The sequence below is a fragment of the Ambystoma mexicanum genome, chromosome 13 (assembly GCF_040938575.1).
Source record: "Ambystoma mexicanum isolate Mex_15411 chromosome 13, UKY_AmexF1_1, whole genome shotgun sequence".
Classification (NCBI taxonomy): Eukaryota; Metazoa; Chordata; class Amphibia; order Caudata; family Ambystomatidae; genus Ambystoma; species Ambystoma mexicanum.
The window spans coordinates 336,846,415-336,867,582 of NC_090938.1; the positions used below are offsets into that span (position 1 = coordinate 336,846,415).

Below are 21,168 nucleotides of genomic sequence, written 5' to 3' on the forward strand. Positions count from 1 at the left end.
CTGGCAGGTTCCTGACCACTCTCCTGCCTGGGGGAGAGAACTGAGCAGCGGGTGGCCTCATCCCCCTATGACTAGTGTCGCTCTGCCTGCCCTGCAAGTGACTCCTGCCTCGGGGAGCAGAAGTGGCTCCCAGTGACACCCTGCCACAGTGGTTGCGGAAAAGGGAAGAGAGAGCAGCACTCCTGCCTGTGGGAGGAGAAGATGTGGCCCGGATACCCTGTCACCTGTGTCTCGCCGACCAATGTTATGCAGCCCTGACACCGCCAGCAAGAAGCAGTGCAGTGGGCAAGTTAGGGTTGCAGCTCTGTAGGAGTGCTTGTGCGCCCACCTGTATCATTGCAGTTAAGTGACACCCCTGCCCTGGGGAGCATGGCCAAGAAAAGGATGGTCAGTAACATGCTGCCCCCCATGCCCTGTCAACATCACGTGGTGCAGCCTAGACGCCCTGCCACCCGTGTTTCGCTGTCTGACCCAAGATCAAGGGACTGACTGAGCATGAATGTGACTCAGCCAAGACGCCCTGCTATCTGTGTCTCGCTGCCCTGCCCCAACATCAAGGGACTAAGCCAATGTGGCCCCTGGTGCTCCCAGCTGCCGCTTTGCCATCAAAGACCTGGAACTGCAGAAATGACTATCCTGAAAGGACACTGGAGCCAAGTGAACTAGTCTCTTGCAGTCCTGCAAGTGCTTGATCCTGCATATAGAGTATATGCTTAAAGTGGTCCCAGTTAAATGGATGTGATGCTGTGCTCCCGTAGTTTGTAGCCATGCTCTAAATGGTGCCAGCAGTTGCGTCATTCAGTGGTTGAAGTTCCACTTACCGCAGGTTAATAAAGGGTCTTGTAAAATGTAATAGAACTGCCACTATTCCACCGGCTGTTCACCAACCACGATTGTCACCCACTGAGTATGTTTAGAGTGTGTTATTATGTGTTATGTCTGCGACTACCTGAGTCCCTATGTATGTGTCAGTGGTATATCCTACTGTCTGTCAACGTTTGTTGTGTTCGTTATGTAAAAGGAGGAGTATGATGTGTAACCCTCCTATGTGTATTGCCCTTTTAAGATGTGGGTCCCCCCCAATGTGTAATTCCCTTTTAGGATGGGCCATGCTAATAAAAGGAGGAACTGCAGGCACGTGCATCAGAACGGCTGCAGACTCAACCATGGAACATTCTGGGCCTGCAGGCCTTCACCATGTGATCACGAGCGTACAACCCTGGCCTGCAGGCCAACACCATATGATCACGGCCCTGAAGGTCCCTACTGGTCTGGGCCCCTCAGACCAGCCTGGTGCCCTGGGTCCAGCCCTGGCACCCACCATCCAGGATGCTGCCGGAATCTGAGGAACTCCGTCACCCAGGCTGTGTCCCCACAGCCTTACAGGGTCCTACCCTGCAGCACCTATAAGTCCAGATCACCAAGGCCCACCAACATGGTGCTGGGGGCGCGTGACCGCCGCCGGCCCCACAATACAATGCAGGCCGTGCTGTGTCTCTCTCAAATGTGTCGAGCTGTGATCCCTGCGCTGCACAGGGACCAGCAGACACTGGTCAGATTTAGCTGCAAGTGCTTCTTTGCCTCATCAGCTGCCTGTGTGTTAGTGACTGAGGATTCTCTGACAGATATCTGCAGGAAGCAGATGTGCCCTTGGTCTCTTTCGCCAGCAGTGGAAGGCCTGGGGGAGCTCTCAGGGATTCCTCCCGTATTGCCTCCAGGACTCGCATCAGAGAGCAGGTGGCTTGCGCTGGCTCCCAGTCTTCCCCAGTCACCTCTTGCTGGAGTGGCCAAAATGACTTTGTCACAATACACACAAACATGTGATTGAGGACATAATAGGGTAGAAAGGAAGAGGAAATATTGAAGACCGATATGGGTGCAGAGGTGTGAGCATCATATTGTGTAATTTGTGTTATTTTTATAGCACTTACCTTACCCTGGCATGACTTCAATTCACTAAGGCAGAGAGGACATAAGAGACAATTATTGCCAAAGCCAACCGTTTTGGCTTTTGTATAGGCATGGGATAAGCATTTGCTAGGCATCGCCATAAGGGTACTACCTGGCTATAGGACGGAAACAGCTGGAAAATGATATGAGTCCCTGTGCATATGATAGCAGTGCCCGCCTGCCAAATGCCTATATGCAAGCCAACACCGTTGGCTTCGCAAGAGATCGTTTTTAAGAGGACTTCAGATGCGAGGACAAACAATGCTTATAAATGAAGTGACTGAAGGCATACTTGATTACACCAGTAACACATTTACAGGTCCGGTTAAGCCATTCATTCTCAGATGACTGCTTTGAAATAATCTTGGAAGGCCTTTCCCTGAACAAAGTTTGATTTTACTGCTTAATAAAGTTAGCTCAAATTGATCCTAGGGGGATGTGTTTTGGGTGGGGAGGGGCAGGTAGTTGGTGGAAATGGCCATATGTACTAGCATGGCTATTGGTGGGAAAATAACAAAGAAACTCCCACCTACTGTGTGTCCCTCCTCACATGCCATCTCCTGTATTTACTTCTGATGAAAATATTTTAGGATAATAGGCAGCGCTTTCAGTGCCAAATATCAAAAGGTGGGGATAGGAAAGATGAGAACATGATTTCATCCAGGCTTCCTTTATCCTACCTATGGTACAAAGGGCCAACTCCAAAGAACGAATGGGGAAGAGGAAATGTGTAGCTGTTTTAAGTATTTGCCGAGTTCCCCTATATGTTTTCATTTTATTCTTGTGCTTTTGCCGAAATACTGTCAATGACACGCCTGCATCATGATTCTTTGTGCACACTTCTTATTAAAGGTGTGAGTGCCCCTTTGTTGCTATTATATGTCGAGGAAACCCCATTTCTGTAGTCCACAGAGTATATAATTCACTCTAACTCCTGTTTAAGCCTCTAAAGTGGGCTGGGGTGAAGATTATAAAAAGGACAATTAAAAACATATGTCTTGTATTAAGGCTAGGTCACAACATTTGTCGGCAGTGACCTCATGTTGACAGTGCCACTCTGACACTGGCTTAAACTCTTCCTGTCTTCCTTCAGTTTCAAAGGTATGGACGTCGCCCCGTAAAAGAATGAAGTGTGAGTGTGGTGTAAAACATGAAAGGAATGGACATCCCTGGGGAAACCTGAAGATGCCTTTCTCCTCTGTTTGGAACTCATTCAGCCTTGGCCTGGGTCTTTTATTTTGGGATCCGTATCCTCTAGGAACCTCTGTGATCTAAGTCTTCTCCCCAGCTTCTAATACGGGCCTCTATGGCTGGAGAGAAATTGCATTTAGTTGCGCCAGCTACCCTTCAGCATTTTTGGTAAGCCATTGGTACTACCGCATCTCATGGCAGTAAGGCAACTTGATATGTACCCATAGAGCGGGCCCTGGTTTTTGAAGTACCCAAGTGATGACCTCACTCGGGACATTGTTAAAATTGTGAAGGCTGTACCTCTGTGCCACATGGAGCAGGCAGCCATTTTGGGTCTCTGACTCTAGGACATCGGGCCATCCTCTTCTACGCAGCGTGGGATCTATGCATTCTTTAATTCTTCAAAAAATCAAATACTTTGAAGATGCCTGTCTGGCCAGTGGCGGCTGATGAATTTTTTAATTGGAGGGGCATAAATATTTCCTACAATTATGCAAAATGGACGAGTGTAGCGAGAGAGCCTGAACCAACCAACGAGGGTTTGGGGGTTCTCCCCCTGAGAACATTTTTGGAATAATGGATTAAAGTGGTGCATTTTACAGCACACTTTAGGTGAAAAATTTAGGAAAACGCCAAACAGTTTGCAGTAGTTTTTGTAGGGTAACTCATGAAAAAAATCCAATAGATGCAAGTCACCAAAAGTGCACAAGAGCATTTCTCTGACACATTTTCATGATGCCTTTGCTCACGATATGTGCAAGTATAAAAACATGTTTACACTGACTGCGTGCTCATACATTTCCATGCTGGCTGCACCAATATATGCAAATTTTACAATATAAGAACATGCTCATGTTTTATTTGCGCATAATTCCAGTAATGATACTAAACGAAAACATCCACACTGGTTCTGCCAATATATGTCAGTATGCCCATGTAAGAAAACATGTCCAAACTGGCTGCACAAAAATGGCAGTCATGTCACTTAATAACACACCATGCTTGCTTTATCAAAGGAGCCCAATACAAAATGTCATGCTACATAAGAAATGGCTAGACTGGCTGCACCAAAATGCCAGTCCATCCATGTAATAACACTTATCAGGCTTATTTTATCAACAATGTCCAGTAAAATAATGTTGTGCCACAGTAAGAAATGGCTAGACTGGGTGCACCAAAATGCAAGTCTAGCCATGTAACAACACATATCATCATTGCTTGATCGGCAGCATGTTTTGCTGGACATCTATGATAGATGCCCAGTAAAAAATGCTATTCTTGCCCAACGCTCCCACTCCCCTCCCTAAAATCTTCTCCCTGGCCCAGCACAAATACATGCACACACATATTCACACAGAATTCATTCACTCATTCACATGCGCACCCATCATCATACACTCACTCAGTCATGCAGGAACCGAAACGCTTCTTACGCAGTGCCTCGATCTGTTTGTATGTGTGGGGATGCACAGGAGTGCCCCTTGTCACATACAAATGTGCATATCCCCATCGTGCATCATCAATGGGTAATGCAAGGCTACGTAAGCAAAACGCCCCCCAGCCTTGCATAGTTGGTTGGACATGTGCACCTGAGAATATAAACTTTCAAAGGGAACCACATTTCCCTTCGACAGTTTAAGCTAGCCCAAGAGCGCTCCCTCAGATGCAACAAGCAGCTGAGGGGGTACTTAGTGTTTACACTGGACTGGCTGGTTGGCTTCTCCTAATGGGTGAGGGTTCCAGCTGGTCGGTGCCCTCTTGCCCATTATGGCCGAGCCAGCTCTATGTATGTCCCTTCTCACAATAGCATAACCCACTTTAAGAGGAGGGCCTCTTTCCTGTCATTGGCTTCTGTTCTGTTCTCCTGCACGGATGCATACATTTTTCCAAGTAGGGATTTAACCCCTCACTAGGCATTAAATTATAATGTCTCCCACTTCCTATCCTGGTGGCAATAATCAGTTGTAGACAAGTAAGAAATGATTCAATTGTAACATGATTTCTTTAATGTGTGGCATGTTGCAGGGGCTGTTTAACGATACATATAATGTTTCCAGGGCAACGACTTTCTTCAAGCAGCTTCATTATATGCATCTTTAAACAGTCCCTTCAACCTGCCACAAATTCAAGAAAACACGTTACAATTGATTATTGCCACCAGGGCAATGTTGTCGTCAGAGACACAGCCGCGTCATAGAATGGAATCTTCAGCTTGGGGGTTCGGAGCAGATAAAGTTCTTCATGTGCCATAGAATAAATAATTGTATAATGTTTTCTGTAATTTGTGACAGGGTACAGGCACTGTTTAAAGATATACAAATAAAGGGTGCATCCCTTCTGTTCAGTGCTCCCCTCAGATATAGGGCTCTCCTGGAGTTTGCAGGTTGCAGAACAGCCTCAACCCCTCCTTCATCCTTCTCATGTTGGTACATTGCCTACTAATTGCAGTCCTTATATCAGTGCTTAGTAGTCGGAGGCATCAGGCATGAAGCACCATATAGAAATGTATATTATCTGGGTCACAGCTTTGCTCGTCGCTCTGTGGCACAATTAAACACACATCAACAGGTCCAAGCTTTAGTCGTTTGTAAGATAGTACTTTAACAAGTGTAAGCTTGATGGCATTTTTAGGCCACATATATTAGTAAGTCCTAAGCAGCTTTAATAATAATTTTGGAAGATGTCGCATGTCTTTGAGAAATGCTCCATAGGTTTTTGAAGATGTAGAGCCTCAGTAGGACAACGCAGTGAGCTCTGACCAGCAGGGGCGGTTGGGGGGCAGTAGCCTGGAGTACTAGGGGTTGTTGCTGGTCGAGGCTCCTGCCATATGGATGTGAAATTGAGTACTCTCTTTCAAAATGGTACAGAAGGTGTAGACTGTAATCTCTCCATTCCTTAGGATATCCCCAAAACTAAACTACCCAGAGGAAGGAGGGGGTCCAGGGCTTTCACCAGCATGCACACTGTAGCACACAGGACCCCGTTCTGTGAGACGGTGGATCTCTTCCATTAGACAGTGTGTTCATTAGACCAGGAGGCAAAGATGCATTAGAGAACAGGTGTATGAGGAGTCAGGTTCTGCATGCAATCCCCCACAAGGCAGTGCATTTTAGCCATCGAGAAGTCAGTTTCATAAAGCACCTAAGCCAAGGCTTTCCTTTGCCCTCAAGCACCAGCAACACAACCACATACTCCTCTTTCTACATGTCAGCATGCCACATGTCCCTGATCTTTATATCTAGTACTATCAACTATCACAGGACTCCCTGCAGTGTTGATTCTTTGATACCGGTAACCGAGATCCTATATAATACCCGAAAACGGCAGGTTATTATCGAAACATCACAAGTAGCATCCTTAATGCTCCAAAGTCATGCACCCACTGCAAAAATATGGATGGCGGACGGGTCGGCTACACCTCATGCTTTTTCCTTTTGTGGGCACTCATTTTTGGGTGCTTTTTTCAGGAATAATTCTTCTTTTGGTCAAGTCACTTACTGCTGGGTAATTTACATACTTGCATCCTGGTACATATGCTGTCACCACCTCACACACGTGTTAATGTGCACAATTTGTCCTACGCATTAGGGAAGGAGGGATTGCAGGGCGACAGTTTATTCAGGCTCTTAGTCTTCACTCATCCATCTTCTCAACCGCTTGGGATCCCTGCTGTATGATCACAAAAAACTGCTGTGCAGTACTTGACTCAAAATCGATCACACACACAAAATATGTAGCTTGACACAAGGCCATGGCATTGTGGTGCGCGATATACCTTGACTAGAGCTTGTGATTTATCGCTGGACCAGTCATGTGTCCGTTCATCAATTAAATAAATTCAATTCACATGAAGCTGGGGAAAGGGGGGCGCCTCCCCGCCTCGACTCCAGATGTAAAAGAGGGAGGCGTCACCAATGCCAATCAATTCCGGCATGAGCGATAGGTAGGTGTGCTGCAGTGTCAGCCCAGCAGAGAGGGTGTGCTGAAGGTGTCACTGGTGGATCAATGGCTCCAAAGCTTGAGCCTGGGAGTACTCAGAATAATGGGGGGTGGGAATAATAACAATGAAGGGGTGCATCTAGAGAATCAATACCCACCTGAGAGGAATGAGTGGTTAGAATGCGTGCGGCTGGTCATTAATCTCGCAAGGACCCTCACATAATCTCTTCAGTGCTAGGAGAGCACGATGGAGCCACCGAGGCCTGTACTTTGGGCAGTGCAGTGAACAGGGGGAAGATTGAAGGAGTCCTTTCTGAGATGCTTTTTAGCAGGCTTGGTGCCTGGTAGCTTTATGGGCCTCGCGTTAATTAATGAATTAATTCATTCAGTGGTGCAAGAGCCTCCCGGGCTCATGCCGTTTATTGGTTTAAGTCCAGCCTCTAGCCAGGCTCAATGCATCTTTTGTTCATAAATGTACTTGTGCAGCCTCCCTTATGGGTGTCAGGCCTCAGCCAATCATGACCTCTCATTCTCTCCCTTCCAGGTACGTCTGTGATTCAGGTGACGGCCAACGACGCTGATGATCCCACGTATGGTAATAGTGCCCGGCTGGTCTACACTGTGCTCGAGGGACAGCCTTTCTTCTCAGTAGATCCACAAACAGGTATGCGAGCCAGCCGCCCAGTGCAGAGAAGGGCGGGAACAGACAGTTATGGGGCCTGCTGAAGAAACAAGGTGAGATGTTGGTACAGGCTGGTGTGGAAACCCCATTGAGTTCAGAGAGTGGGAATAACAAATAGGATGGGTTCAAAGGATCATCCAACCGCGGGGAGTAAGTAAGGTATTATTATGGGGCCAATGGACCAATTCAACGGAGCACTAGAAGCTGCCATCAACGGTGTCCACCAAAGAGGAAGAGTGTTAGGAGCTAGCGACCCGTGTCACCACCAGGAAGCTAAGAGAGAGGGCAAGAGAGGGCCAGGCATGAGCCAAGCGATCCTACCTTAAGGTTACTTGAGTGGGAGACAACAGGCAGATCTGGCGTCATGGGGTCATCCCAAGCCCTAGAGAGCAGGAGAAACAAAGATAAGAGGTCCTGAGCTAAACTGACAGGGCACTGGATGCAGAGCCATGGGCTCACTTGGCCACCCAACAGATAGGGTAATATACCAGTTCTTCAAATTAGGATGATCAAAAGATCCATTGGCTTCTTCTTGCTCAAGGAGTAACCCAGTGAAAGTTCTTCAGCACTTCATAAAATGCGGACCGTTCCCACCTTCTGTAGTCACGTGTAAATTGTTATGACTATATCTGGAGTACTTGGTCTTTATCAGGATTCTGCTCCTTTTCACTGGATAAAAGAAGCCTGGTTAGACAAAGGACTCCTGCAGTGCCCTGCACCCAGAGTATATCACACAGTTTTTGATATTCAATAATTTACCCTCATCTTCAAATCTGACAGCAAAGTGTGTGCTGTCTCCCAGAATGGAATCTGCACACAAAAAACGAAAAAACAAAAACAAATGGGAGAATTGACCAAATTTCGGCTGTACGAAAATGACGTATGGCCGAAAATGTTGATAGAAGTCCCCCATTCGGTGGCACTGCAGTGAACAAGGGCAGCGCGGGCTGCGGGGTGTCCCCGCACCCTTGTTCACTGTAATGTCAGCAGGGGTTTCAGGGGTGTTCCCCGCACCCGTTGGAATAACGTTTGAAAAAAAGAAAAGAGGGTGCTGCACCGCAGGTTCCCATGCACGCAAGTGAAGGGAACGGGCGTTGCAGAGGGATGCAGGAGATGGCGGCACACAAGGAGGTGTGCCGCCCACAGTGGGTGGGGGGGGGGGGGCGGAGAGAAAAAACCGAAAGCTATTTTCAGTAAAATAACTTTGTTTTTTTTCTCCTTCCGACATCTCGGACTCGATTAATGCACGGTAATCCTCCCAGAACTGAACAGAACTCAGCAGTGCTGGCTGAACTCATTCCACCCCCTCCTTCAACTGCTCTCGGCTCTGACTTGGCCTTTGCCTTTCCAGAAAGGGCAGGCAAAGTAACCAGTCAAACAGCAACAACACTCTTCTATACTATTCTGCCCTGTGCACTGCTACTACTCTTCCCTCTCTACTCTACTACAATTTCCTCTCCAGTACTACTCGCCCCTCCATTAATAATACTTCCCCCTCTCCACTAATGCTACTCTCCACTCCACCCACACCTTGTCCCTCAGTCATCCTCCTTATCTCTCTCTTGAACCTTTCAGTCATTCACAGTCACCACCTACTGTCCCTCTATCAGCCTCACTTACACCCCTTGCACGCACACTAAGCCCCAAGTAACACTTTCTCCCACCAGCCAACACCTCACTTTGCACAATCTTTCAGCAATCCTTCTTCACACTGCTCTGCACCGTCCTTCCTTCGCTTGGTATTTCGGTTCTTCCTTCTTCTCCTTGACCTCATCTGAACAGCCTACACATTCCCTTTGCCCATCCATTCATTTGCTCCCTCAGCTGGTTCACTAGGCCAACTACTGGCATTCTTTTCCCAGGTAAGGCAACGCAATAAGATGAGTTAAAGTCTTGCACCCTTCTCGTATGCAGGTCCACCTGCATTCGGCAATGACAGCACGCTCAAACTATCATCAATGCCCCAGGTTGAATTAGGGCCAACCGCATCGTCTAAAATGCTGGTTTGATACAGGGACCATGCTGCCCTCCCGCTGAATGTAAGAACGCCGCTGCAGTTCTTTTCGCACTGAGCGTCTGGGTTACTGCTTTGATGTGAAGACTCCTCCGAGGTGCTGCTGCCGTTAAGAGAGTGTCACCATTCATGTCACGTAGTGTGCTGTGATTTACAGTTTGCTGTGCAGATAGCTTTGCAGTCCCACAGTTCCTCAGTGTCTCTTTCTTGGTTGCTCGCTCTCTCCTCCAGCTCCAGACCTTCAGGGTGATTTATTCTTATGGGACAAATACAAAGAAACTGCCCAGCATTGTACAGTACAAGTTTGGGGGCAAGAAAGGGTGGTGCTCAGTTCAGTCATGCAGGCACAGAAGGTACAGAGACTTGGGCCCTCCAAACACCCACACCCGGCCTCTGGGTCAGGACTGAATCTGGAAAAGACCCTGGTAGAACTCCCACCTGAGGTTTAGAGAGGTCCTCACCCCCTCTTGACAGGGCACTCATCAGGAGGAGAAGGGCATTTGTGTGAGGGCACATCTAAATGGAGAAATTGTGGTGCTCCCCCCAGGACCACCTAAGAAGTGTTTGACACCTCCCTCAGTGGTCTCTGTAGGGAGAATAATTGTTCTCCCACCATTTATACTCAACAACATTCCACAGGTGGCTAATACGGAACACAAACCTATGTTTCACCACCTGTATTTGGATTTTCACAGGGAAGGGGCTGAGGGATGGACTAGAGTATGGGCACTCAACTTAGAAAGGTGGTTGCGAACAAGCTGTGGGCGGGAAAAAGTATAAAGGAAACTCAGTCGACGGCCCTGATCGAGAAGAGCCTACTGTCCCGAGTCCAATTCATACTTCTAGCTTTTTTGGGCGTGTGCAAGGATGATGCTGTCCAAGTCACTTACAGAGGTTTCTTTTTTTCAAACCTCTTTTTATTGTTTTACAACATGTTAACCCCCCCCCCCCCTCCGCTCTCCCTCCCTCCCACTCCATTCCTTTTCCCAGAGCTGCAGCGTTACAGAGATTTTTAAAAGCCCTGATCACTTATTTCTCGTGGTCTTGGCGTTGGCCCCGGTCTTTCCCCAGTATCTGCACTAGGGGCTCCTCTTCGCTGATGCGAGTAGGAATTCTCCCCCTACTTGAGTACTTCCAGGTAGGATTTTCTCCCCCAGCTTGATTCTGGGTGGTTTGCAAGATTTCTTGATTTGGGCTGTGGCCTTGGATCTGCCACCCGAGTTTGGGTTAGGGGCCCCAAAAGGCTTCTCTAAGTGTTTATTGTTAATGTCAGGCCCCCGCTAACATTTGCGCCCAGGTTCTCAGCATGGCTCCTAGTCTGTCCTTTCAACCTGTACTATTTTGTGCTGTCGCTTAACTGGCAACGTCACCCCTCCTCTAACTCCCTTTTACTTGCTGGTCTTCTTGGCTTGTCCAACACGGCTCTGCTCCTCTCCTTCTCACTAGAACAGCATTCTCCCTGAAATGCTGCCCCTGCACCCTCCGAGTCAGGAGGCTGGTGCATCTGTTTGTACAGATGCCGAGAGAAGGATTGTGCCAGTGGGTGTTCAGACTCATGGCTCTGTTTTCCCATGAGGGGTTTGCCTCATGCTGGGTCTTTCTCTAATAGTTCCATCTCCTCCCCATGCGTGTGGCTCGGGCCCCTCTCTGTGTGCAGGCAATGGAGCACGTTTCAATAAAAGGAATCAGAGCGTGCACAGAGTCAAAGGTTACCAGGACCCTGCCAGGCAGTACTTTTAAGGGTGCGGGCAGTGAGACACTAGTAGTTCCTGTGTAGGTTAATTTCTCCTCGTTCTGCGTCTGACCACTCAGTTTACATGGTTCGGCGCCGGGTAGCCGTTGCGTGTGCACAGTCTCTTCACCCGAACCCTGCTCTGCTGATTCTGTATGTGTCCCGCAGCTGCCCTGGCCTGATTTTCTTGGGATTTAAAATGTGTGCTGGCTTGGGGACTTCCCCTCTCTCTTAAGGCACATGTCCCCCTGGATGATATGGAGTTTGTGTCTTTAAAGACTGTGACAGTGGCTGCATTCTGAGCTCATGCAGGGAAGGATCAGGGAAGCTCAGAGGGATTTCTGGTATACACTGCATCATAGTGGAGGTGGCACCCCCTGGCCCACCGTGCCGCCCCCCTGTCTTCCCCTGTTTGCAGCGCTTTAAATGGGCCGGCTCTAACCGACCCTCATCCAAGCACAGGCAAACACAGCCCCCCCGCCCCCTGATCTTTCACTTTAGCTATATTGGAGGTTGGCCCAGGCACAGTTGTCCTCTAAGAGGTGTGAATAGTGGGTGGAAATACATGGGATGCAGGTATAATGCTGCACGCTGTGTGAAATAAAGACTCAAGCTGATGACATTTCACTGCGTTGCATTTTCTTTCACTGTGAATTCATTTTCTTTCACTGTGAAACACAGTTTTAAAAACTCACAAGCTTTTGTAGGCCTTTACTGCGATCTAGTCATGATGGGAAAAATAAAGATGCAATCCTATTTTTGAATGACGTGTTTCTAAAATGAGTCATATAATAACAGGTTAGTGTTTTATGTAATGTCTGTACCTCTAAACGCATTGCTATAAAATTATGAGTATATCCTTTCAAACCCAACCCTTAAATTAAATAATCTCTGTATCCCTTAACTAGAGACATTGGGGGTCCTGAGAAGAATTCCTGCAAACAATGAGGCAGATTTAGGTGGTCATTTTCCAGTCTCCCGGAGTGGTAAATGAAGCGTAAAAACCATATGTGCAGGATTCCCGCATGGTTTTTGACCTCTGAAGGGTATTTTCAAGGTTTTGACTGTCTGCGGTGGAGTCTCAGAGCACTCTTACTTGCCCACCACCCCATCCACTCCACCTTTCCAAAAGAAACGCATATCCGCCAGCATCTGCTCTGATTGGAAAATTGCAGCCTTTAGCAACTGGTAAAAGCTGGCTGATTCCATAGGAATCCACGAAAATACACATAGATGGCATTTACGATTGCACTTGCAATCAAAATTTCATTGGTGGGCTACTAACATGCAAGTGTTAGGGAGAGCTGGCCTCTCTCTGCAATTAGCAGAGGGTGAAAATGCCCCCCTTCCAACCAACAAGTATGCAATTTATTTATTTTATTGTTTTTTATAACACGCCTAACACCATACCTGAGTTAGGTTTCTAAGCGTGGAGCCGGGATTCGAAACTCTGCTACTCTGCGTGGTCTTGCTTCCAAAACCAGCGCATTGTCCATGTGCTATCTCCGCTCAAAATATGTTCTCAATATGTTGCCCTCAGTAAAATCTGCAGAACAACCTTTGGATGATTTGGTTTGAAGCTAAGTTACACAACTAAAAGTCTGTAGACTAATTAGGATAATCAAGTTTGAAGCTAAGTTATACACATATTTGCTCATTATTTCATGTATGCAGTCACCCTGTGTCCCTCATCAGGTTTCAGTGGGGATTGTGTTTATCAATGGGCCTCATTACACGGATGGCGGTAAGGATTTACCGGTACCGGTAAAATACCGGTACCGGTAAATCCTTACCGCCTTACTACGAGGTCCCTTTGCGGGTTTGGGGGATTTAACGCCTGCTTTGTGCAGGCATTAAAAACCAACCCGCAAAGGGACCCAGGGAGCTAATTACGGTACCGCAATTTGCGGTACCGTAATTAGCGCCTTCCCCATTCCCATTGAGCCCTATGGGGCAAAAATGGGAATGGGAAGGGCAATGGTGGAAGGGGGAATTACCGCCCCGCCAACCTTGGAATGGGGCGGTAATTCCCCTTTCCGCCATGGCGGTGCCGGTATTTTACCGGCATGAACCATGGCGCTAATAGCGCCATGGTTCTCCGCCATCCGTGTAATGAGGCCCAATGACTTTTCTCTGTAAGAATACTAGTTTAGCCATAGATCCTAGTTATCCATATAGTATTAGTTGTTCTAATCCTCCTTACCTTCAAAGCCTGCCAGCTTGTATACCAAAACAGAGCAAAATCTGTCGTTGATTGATGGGTGTGTTTGAGAGATGACTGCATTATGCTGACAGAATCACCTTTCAAGCAAGTGCCTTAAAAGTACCCATTATACTCAGCTTTTGGTTGGAATCACTGATTGTAATGTTTCAGTGTACCAGGGTCCAAGGGACTTACACATTGTGGAAGAGAGAGTAACCACCTTATTGGGGTGGGGAGAGAGACAAATAGAAAGCGATACAGATAGATGAAACACAAAGAGCATGCCGCACATATAAAGGGAGACACGTATTGAACTATGTGACTGGATGGGGAGATATGGTAAATTGAATAGGCAAAAGAGCAGTTTGTGGACCTTTCTGCATCTGAGCCCTGACCCAATCAAAGCACAGATTGATAGGTACCTGCACTTCTTTTTTCCATTTAAAGCTCTGTCTGTAGTTGACATACAGGTGCCTCTTCACAGTCGAGGAAGAGGCAATCTTCTAGTTTTGTTGATGAGTTATTTAAGAGCGGGCCATAGCTCTGGGTCCCACCAGTCAGTGTCATGGATCTGCGAGGTATTGCAGAGCTGCGTGTTGTTGAACAAGTAGTCACATTTTGGGGAACAGCTTGAATTGTCTAAAATCGGTTGTGCTCCTACTGCTCAACACCTCTGCTCCATCCATCAATGTTGCCGCTTTAGATCTTAGCTCTGCTAATTATTCCTGCACTTGGCAATTCAGCTCGGCGCAACCCTGCAGCTAAGAAGTCTTCTGATAAAAAACAGCCAGTGCGTCCATCCTTCTCCAGGCTGACGTTTACCAAAGTATGGCCCAAAAGCACAGTGACTTTGCAGACAGGTGTTTATTGAAGATGGAGCAATGGAAAGACTTTCTCCCACCCTCCCTGTTATGAAATAATGATAGGCCACACCCACCGTGCTACTGAATGCATTATTTATCAAGCCACTGCATCCTATTTCAGGTTTAGAAGCTTATTGTCGGCGACCACCCCCAATGTTCCTGTTTCTTTGCAGCTACATCTGACAGAGCCCAGTGCTGTATCAAGGCAGGCCCACGGTGGCCGCATAGTGTACCCCTAGCTGGATCGCTACATGCAGCAGTAGCGCTTCACCTTAACTGTGACTGGCTCACCTGGAGATAAATCCGCACCGTAGTGGTTGTGATGTCGGGTCCCAGTTGGTGTGCGGTGCCTGACCTCGTGGGTAGGCCTGGCTTGGGCCTGGCCTAGTGCGCAGCGCTTCGTGGCGCTCAAAGGAAGACGCGACCACACATTAGGCTGCATAAACCCGGACTGGCGTTCTAACGCCAGTTCCGGTGATTCCTTTATTTCCGGGTGTCACGTGACCCGGAAGTATCTGGGCACCTGACACCACATTCCTCTCCAACTTGGAGGTGTTTTACAACAGTTAAACAACAAACATGTTATAACAGGTACCGTACACTCTGAGCCACACTGACCTCATCTTGGCCGGGTTTTCTGAAGATAAACTCCGTCCACCACGTACCCCTGGAGGCGAGACGACGGTCTGGGCTTCTCTCTCAGGAGGTATCAGCGATTTCCCCTCTCCAGCTTGTCTGCCACTGGGCGCTCGGGTTCAGTCCTATTTTCTTGTTGGTGGGGTGTCTCCGGCTCTCTTGGGGTGGCATAGGTCCTGGGTGTCATTTGGTCTCGAAGCGTGCAAGGTGTCGCCGGCTCTCCTCTTGGGGATACCGGGCTCTCTTCCCATAGTTCCGGTGGCACCTTCCTGAAGTGCGACACATTCCTTGTCACTGTTTCACTTCCTCGGGTGGCGGTAATCATGCTGTGGTTTGCGGCACTGACTGTCCATGGTTGGAGTTCAAAATTGTGGGACATTTTCTTGGCCGTCGCCCGGTTCTTGACGATGACGGTGTCTCCTGGTGTTAGGTCTCGGTGGCTGGCTCGCCTGGCAATACTCTCTTGCTCATTTCGCCTCAGTCTCATAGCATCTATGGCTGGGATGTCAGGTTCCGGAGCTACCCATTGTGGATGTATCGGGAGCTCTGCCTGTATGGGTACCCCAAACATGAGGGCATCAGGGCTGATTCCTGTAGAGGAGTGTGGAGTTTGTCTGTGCGTCCTCAGGAATCGATACACTGCCTTCAGCCATGGATGCCCTTGTTCTTTAGGAATGCGGATAACTTTATTGAGTGACCCCATGAACCTCTCAGCGTCACCGTTTGCTTAGGGCCATCTTCGGGTGATCCGCTTGTGTTTTACGTTTATGTCTTTGAAAAATGTGCGCAGCTCTTGGCTGGCGAACGATGGTCCGGTGTCGCTCTTGACTTTTGTCGGGATCCCATGTGTTGCAAACATCTTTTCTAGTGTGAGGATCGTTGTCTCCGCGTTGGTGGATGCCACGTGTTCTACCTAAGGATACCTGCTGAATTCATCAATCACAACGAGTAGGTATCCTTCGCCGGCAATGGTACAGTGGTCCATGCTGACTGCCTCCCACCGCTTGCTGCTTCTTGGGGCGCTGGCGATGGGTTCTGGTTTCTCTGCCCTCCTGGAGGCTTGGCAGGCTGCGCAGGATTCCACCAGCTCCACTACTCGTTGTTGTATGTTGGGCATCCACATTCTGGACTTTAAGTACGCCGTTGTTTTGACGATGCCCTGATGTCCGCTGTGGGCTAGCCTGAGGGCTCTCTCCTCTAGTGATGCGGGTAGCACGATCCGGTGACCCTTGAGGAGTACACCTTCGGGGGCAACTGAGAGTTCATGTCGGATCCCAAATAGCGCCCGAAGTTTGGCTTGAGCAGACGTGGTGCGTTGGGCCATGGATGTGAGGTAGTTCTTCCAGTTTCCTGACTGGATGACTGTCGTAGTGTGTGTCAGGATGGTGTCTGCTTCCGTCTCGCTTGCTATTTCCTGTAAGGTCAAGGCCCGTGGTCGGGCGCAGACGACTACATGACATACGTGTTCATCTGTTTCTTTCGCATGGCGTTGTTCCCCGTTAGTGGCGGGCTGCGGGTGACGGGACAGTCGGCTGGGTTGTCCGTCCCTGGGCGGTAGTCCACTTCTATGTTGTAAGGCTGCAACTGCAGCATCCACTTTTCAATGCGTGCCGGTGGGTGAGGAGCCGATCCTTGGAATATTGGGATCAGGGGCTTGTGGTCCGAGAATACTTTTGCTTGCTTGCCCAGCAGGTATACTTTAAAATGTCGGCATCCCCACAGGATAGCAAGGGCTTCCTTCTCAATGTGGGCATAGTTCTGTTCTGGTTTGGTGAGTGCCCGACTGGCAAATGCGATGGGGTACACGTTGCCTTCATTGTCTGTTTGAGTTAATACTGCCCCGAGGCCGAATGGGCTGGCATCGACAAGAAGTTCGGTGTGTCTTTCTATGTCAAAGAATGCCATAGTTGTGGAGGCCGATAATGTGTCCTTGATTTGTTGGAATGCTTGTTGGTGAACATGTGTCCATTCCCACTTCTTATCTTTCTTGGTTAGTTCCCGGAGTGGGCTTGCAATGCTGGCAAGGTCTGGAATGAACCTCGCGCAGTAGGTTGCCATCCCCATTAAACTCCTCACGTCAGTGGCCGATTGAGGGGCTTTGGTGTTCTTTATGTCGTTAACTTTAGAGGGGTCTGGCGACACTCCTTTTGCGTTGAATATGTAACCGAAGAAACATAGTTCCTCCTTCGCGAATTCACATTTTTCTGCTTTTAGTGTCAGACCGGCTTCTTCCAATCTGCCTAGGACTGCTGCCAGGCGTTTGTGGTGCTCTCTTTCATTGGATGCGTACACAAGAATGTCGTCGCTAATGTTCGTTGTTCCCTCTAGGCCGGTGAGAACTTTGCGGATTTCGTGTTGGAATACCTCTGCGCCTGACGATATCCCAAAGTTTAGCCGTTTGTACCTTCTCAGACCGAGGTGAGAGGAGAATGTAGTGATATATCGCGACTCTTTGGCTAATCTGAGCTGGTGATAGCCGGATCTGAGGTCGAGCTTGCTAAAGATTGTTGCTCCTGTGAGGTCCACAATGAGTTCATCTATCGTTGGAGTTATGTGGCGCTCTCTTCCGATGGCTGCGTTGGGAAGTCTCATGTCGATACAGATGCGTACCGCGCTGGGTTGCTTGGGTTTTTGGGCAACCACCATGGGGGACACCCACGGGGTCGGACCTGATGTCTTTTCTATTATTCCTGCATCCTCGAGCTTAGCTAGTTTCTTCTCTACTGCTTCTCTCAAGTGGAACGGTATCCGTCGGTGACGTACAGCTTTCGGCTCGATGGCAGGCTCTATGTGGAGCTTGATGGTTCGGCCTTTGAGGCATCCGATGCCTTGGAATATCTTCTGGTATTGTTCTAGTAGGCCGTGGAGTTCTTTGTGTTGAAGGCTGAAAGTGAATTGTATTAATTTCAGTTTTTCCGCTGTCCTACAGCTTAGCAGCGTTTCGCAGCCAGCATCCACGACATATACGCGTGCCCGGCAATTGGTGTTGTTATGAGCAAGGTCTGATTTAAAAGATCCTTGCACCTGTAGGGGTTTCTTGCATCCATAGGCGTATAGTCGGACCTTCTTCTCGTGGAGTTTGGGCTTCGGGCGGAGCTTGCCGAATGCGGTCGTCGGCATTACATTCACTGTTGCGCCAGTGTTGATGACTACTTTTAGTGGTTCTCCGTCGGCGATGATCGTGCACGATGGTCTCTTCCATTGTCGGGATCGATATGGTTCAACGGCCGAGATGAGGTGCACCCGGTGTATCCGCTTGTTCCCTCTTTTACGTCTGTCTTTGTCTCTCCTATCGGGGGATTCGCTGTCATCGCTGTCGTCGCTATCACTTGTGTCCGGGGATCTTTGGGAGTGATCAACGGCTCTGGCCTTTCCTTGCCTGTTAGGCTGGTATGGAGTCTCTCTGGGTGCACATTTTTTCCGGCGCTCTTTCCCTGGTCGCAGAGTTGGCTCTCTGTCATTTCGGTTCGGCGAGTTTAGACAGACAGCCGCGTAATGATTGAGGCGGTTGCATTTACGGCAGGTTGACCCCCATGCGGGACAGGACTCACCTTTGTGCAACGGGCCGGCGCACCATTTGCAGGCTTTGTCCCTCCCTTGCGGCATGTGGGCCTTTTGCTCAGGCTTCACACGAGTGTTCCGGTGTCTGGATATGGCTGCAACGTCTTCCGTTGGTTTCGGGCTGTCGAGTGGAAGTCTCTGGATCGCCGCTTCGATCACCGCTACCTGGTTGTCCGTCTGCTCGCGAAGGCGTGCCATTTCTAGGATGCGGGATAGGCGTACATTCTTCTCTGAGAGGATAGCTCTCCTCAGTTTTTCCAAGGATATGCCGTTGATTATTTGAAGGCGGATGGCAAACTCCTCGTCGGGGGAACTCGCAGCCGACCGCCATTTCACATAGGCGTGCATGGAATTTATCAACCGTCTCGTTTTCCCGCTGCCTGGCCATGCAGAAATGAAAGCGTTCATAGTCCGGGTTGAGGTCTGGTTTGAACATGTTGGTGAGCACCGTCTTTGCAGCGTCGTAGTCGTTTCCGTCTCCGGGGTTTGGGATGGCGTTGAACAGGCGTAAGGCGGCAGCCCCGATGTTGAGCAAGAGGAAGGTGCGTTTCTTCTTTGGTACTGTGATATCTCTTGCGTCGAGGTGCATTTCAAACTGTTGTAGCCAGATTTCCCAGCGAATGGCTGCTCCAGTGGTGAATGGGTGAAACGGAGGCATGAGCGTGGTGAGCGCTGGGTCGGGGTGATCTGAGGTGATGCTCCTTCTGGTTGACGAGTTAGTGGTGCCCCTCGAGGGGCTTGACTCTCCACTGGACATGTTGCGTTGCTGGGGTGAGGGCGCAGCCAAGACGCAGGCTTATTGAGCTTCACTCACCGGTGTCGTGATGCAGGTGCCTGGGTGCCTGAGTGGCGGCCTTGGCTCGCAGTGGTGTCTTCCGTTAACCTTGTTGGCTTGGCTGTGCCTCCTGATAATTTAAATGTTCAATAGGAAAAACATTATTATTTTTTTTTTTTGTTGAAAAAAAACCTAAATTGTTCTTGGATGAGGCGGGACTTGCTGCAGCCACTTTGTTCCAAGCGCGATGCTCCTAGAACGTTGGGGGGCAGAGAACGAGGCTTTCAAAGTTTCTGTACATCCTGCGTGTTGATTTAGAATGTTGGGGGTGTGAAAGTGAGGCTCCGATGCTGTGCGTGTTGATACACGGCTCCGCTCTGCTCCCGGGCTCTTCTTCTTCCCCTTCGTCGCCAGTGTGATGTCGGGTCCCAGTTGGTGTGCGGGGCCCGACCTCGTGGGTAGGCCTGGCTTGGACCTGGCCTAGTGCGCAGCGCTTCGCAGCGCTCAAAGGAAGACGCGACCACACATTAGGCTGCATAAACCCGGACTGGCGTTCTAACGCCAGTTCCAGTGATTCCTTTATTTCCGGGTGTCACGTGACCCGGAACTATCTGGGCACGTGACACCACAGTGGTGTTCCCCAACAAATCGGGAATGCTCAGAATGCATCCAGCAGCCAATGGTATTGCCTGAGTTTTCCCGAGCGGCACGGAAGTAGAAAGGGAGTTCCTTTATGAAGACTCCATTCTTGTGGTGGTGGTGTTTGTTTTCTGTGAGGGAGGAACTTGCGCACTGAAGTGCTTTCAGAGCGCGAACGTAAATCTCAGAAAATGAAACACCCGGCCATTTGGGCCGAGTGCTAAATTACGTAAAAAACATGTTATACCGGAAGCAAAGTGACCCGAAGACGGCTTTACAGGCCTACACTTTTCGCATGGCTTTTACCTAGTCTTAGGGTCTTTAAAACATTCTATGGAAGTAGTAATTCTTTATTAATTCGGATTTTGCCATTAAAACAAAACGGGCCTCATCCTTTGTTGGCCGGAGCTGTAAAATGCGGTGGTAATGCTATCACTGCTGCATTTACCACTCCGCCCAATCTTGAGTTGGGCGGAAAGTGGGAGTTTTAACTCTATTACCGCTGCATTTAAGGGGCCACGCAATCACGAGTCTGGCAGCTAAACTGGGGGTAAATGCACCAATTTAACAACCATTTTCAGGCGGTGTTTGCAGTAATTACACCGAAAATGCCCCATTAGGTCGAATGGACACAATGGGGAATGGGGAATACCTATTACCAGCCAACCCTTGATCCGAACGCTATTAGTCTGGGTGGTATCCCGGGGGTAATACCGTTTGATACTGCCCAACTCGTGATGAGGCCCAAAATCTCCCCTTTCCATCCGTTTCCGGCACTATTAGCGCAGCGCTAGTTGCGCCGGCACTAATAGCACCAAGAAACCCCCATTGGGTCCTTTGGGCACAATGGGAATGGGGATTTACCTCCCCACCGCAACTCGGGATTTGACGCAAATTGCGCCGGACCGAGTTGCGTTAACACTAATAGCATTGGGTGGTATCCTGGTGCAATTACTGCTGGGATACTGCCCAACTCGGGATGA

At 49.0% G+C, this 21,168-nt stretch overlaps 1 protein-coding gene across 4 annotated transcripts in view; it reads left to right on the plus strand.

The window, feature by feature from the left end:
- CDH24 (cadherin 24) overlaps positions 1-21,168 on the plus strand; it is a 1,353,690-nt gene that overhangs the window by 828,207 nt on the left and 504,315 nt on the right. For all 4 annotated transcript variants that reach the window (XM_069633835.1, XM_069633833.1, XM_069633832.1 and 1 more), the window contains one exon: positions 7,625-7,744. In XM_069633835.1, the coding sequence (XP_069489936.1) occupies positions 7,625-7,744 (120 nt within the window). The remainder of the gene's footprint in view (positions 1-7,624; positions 7,745-21,168) is intronic.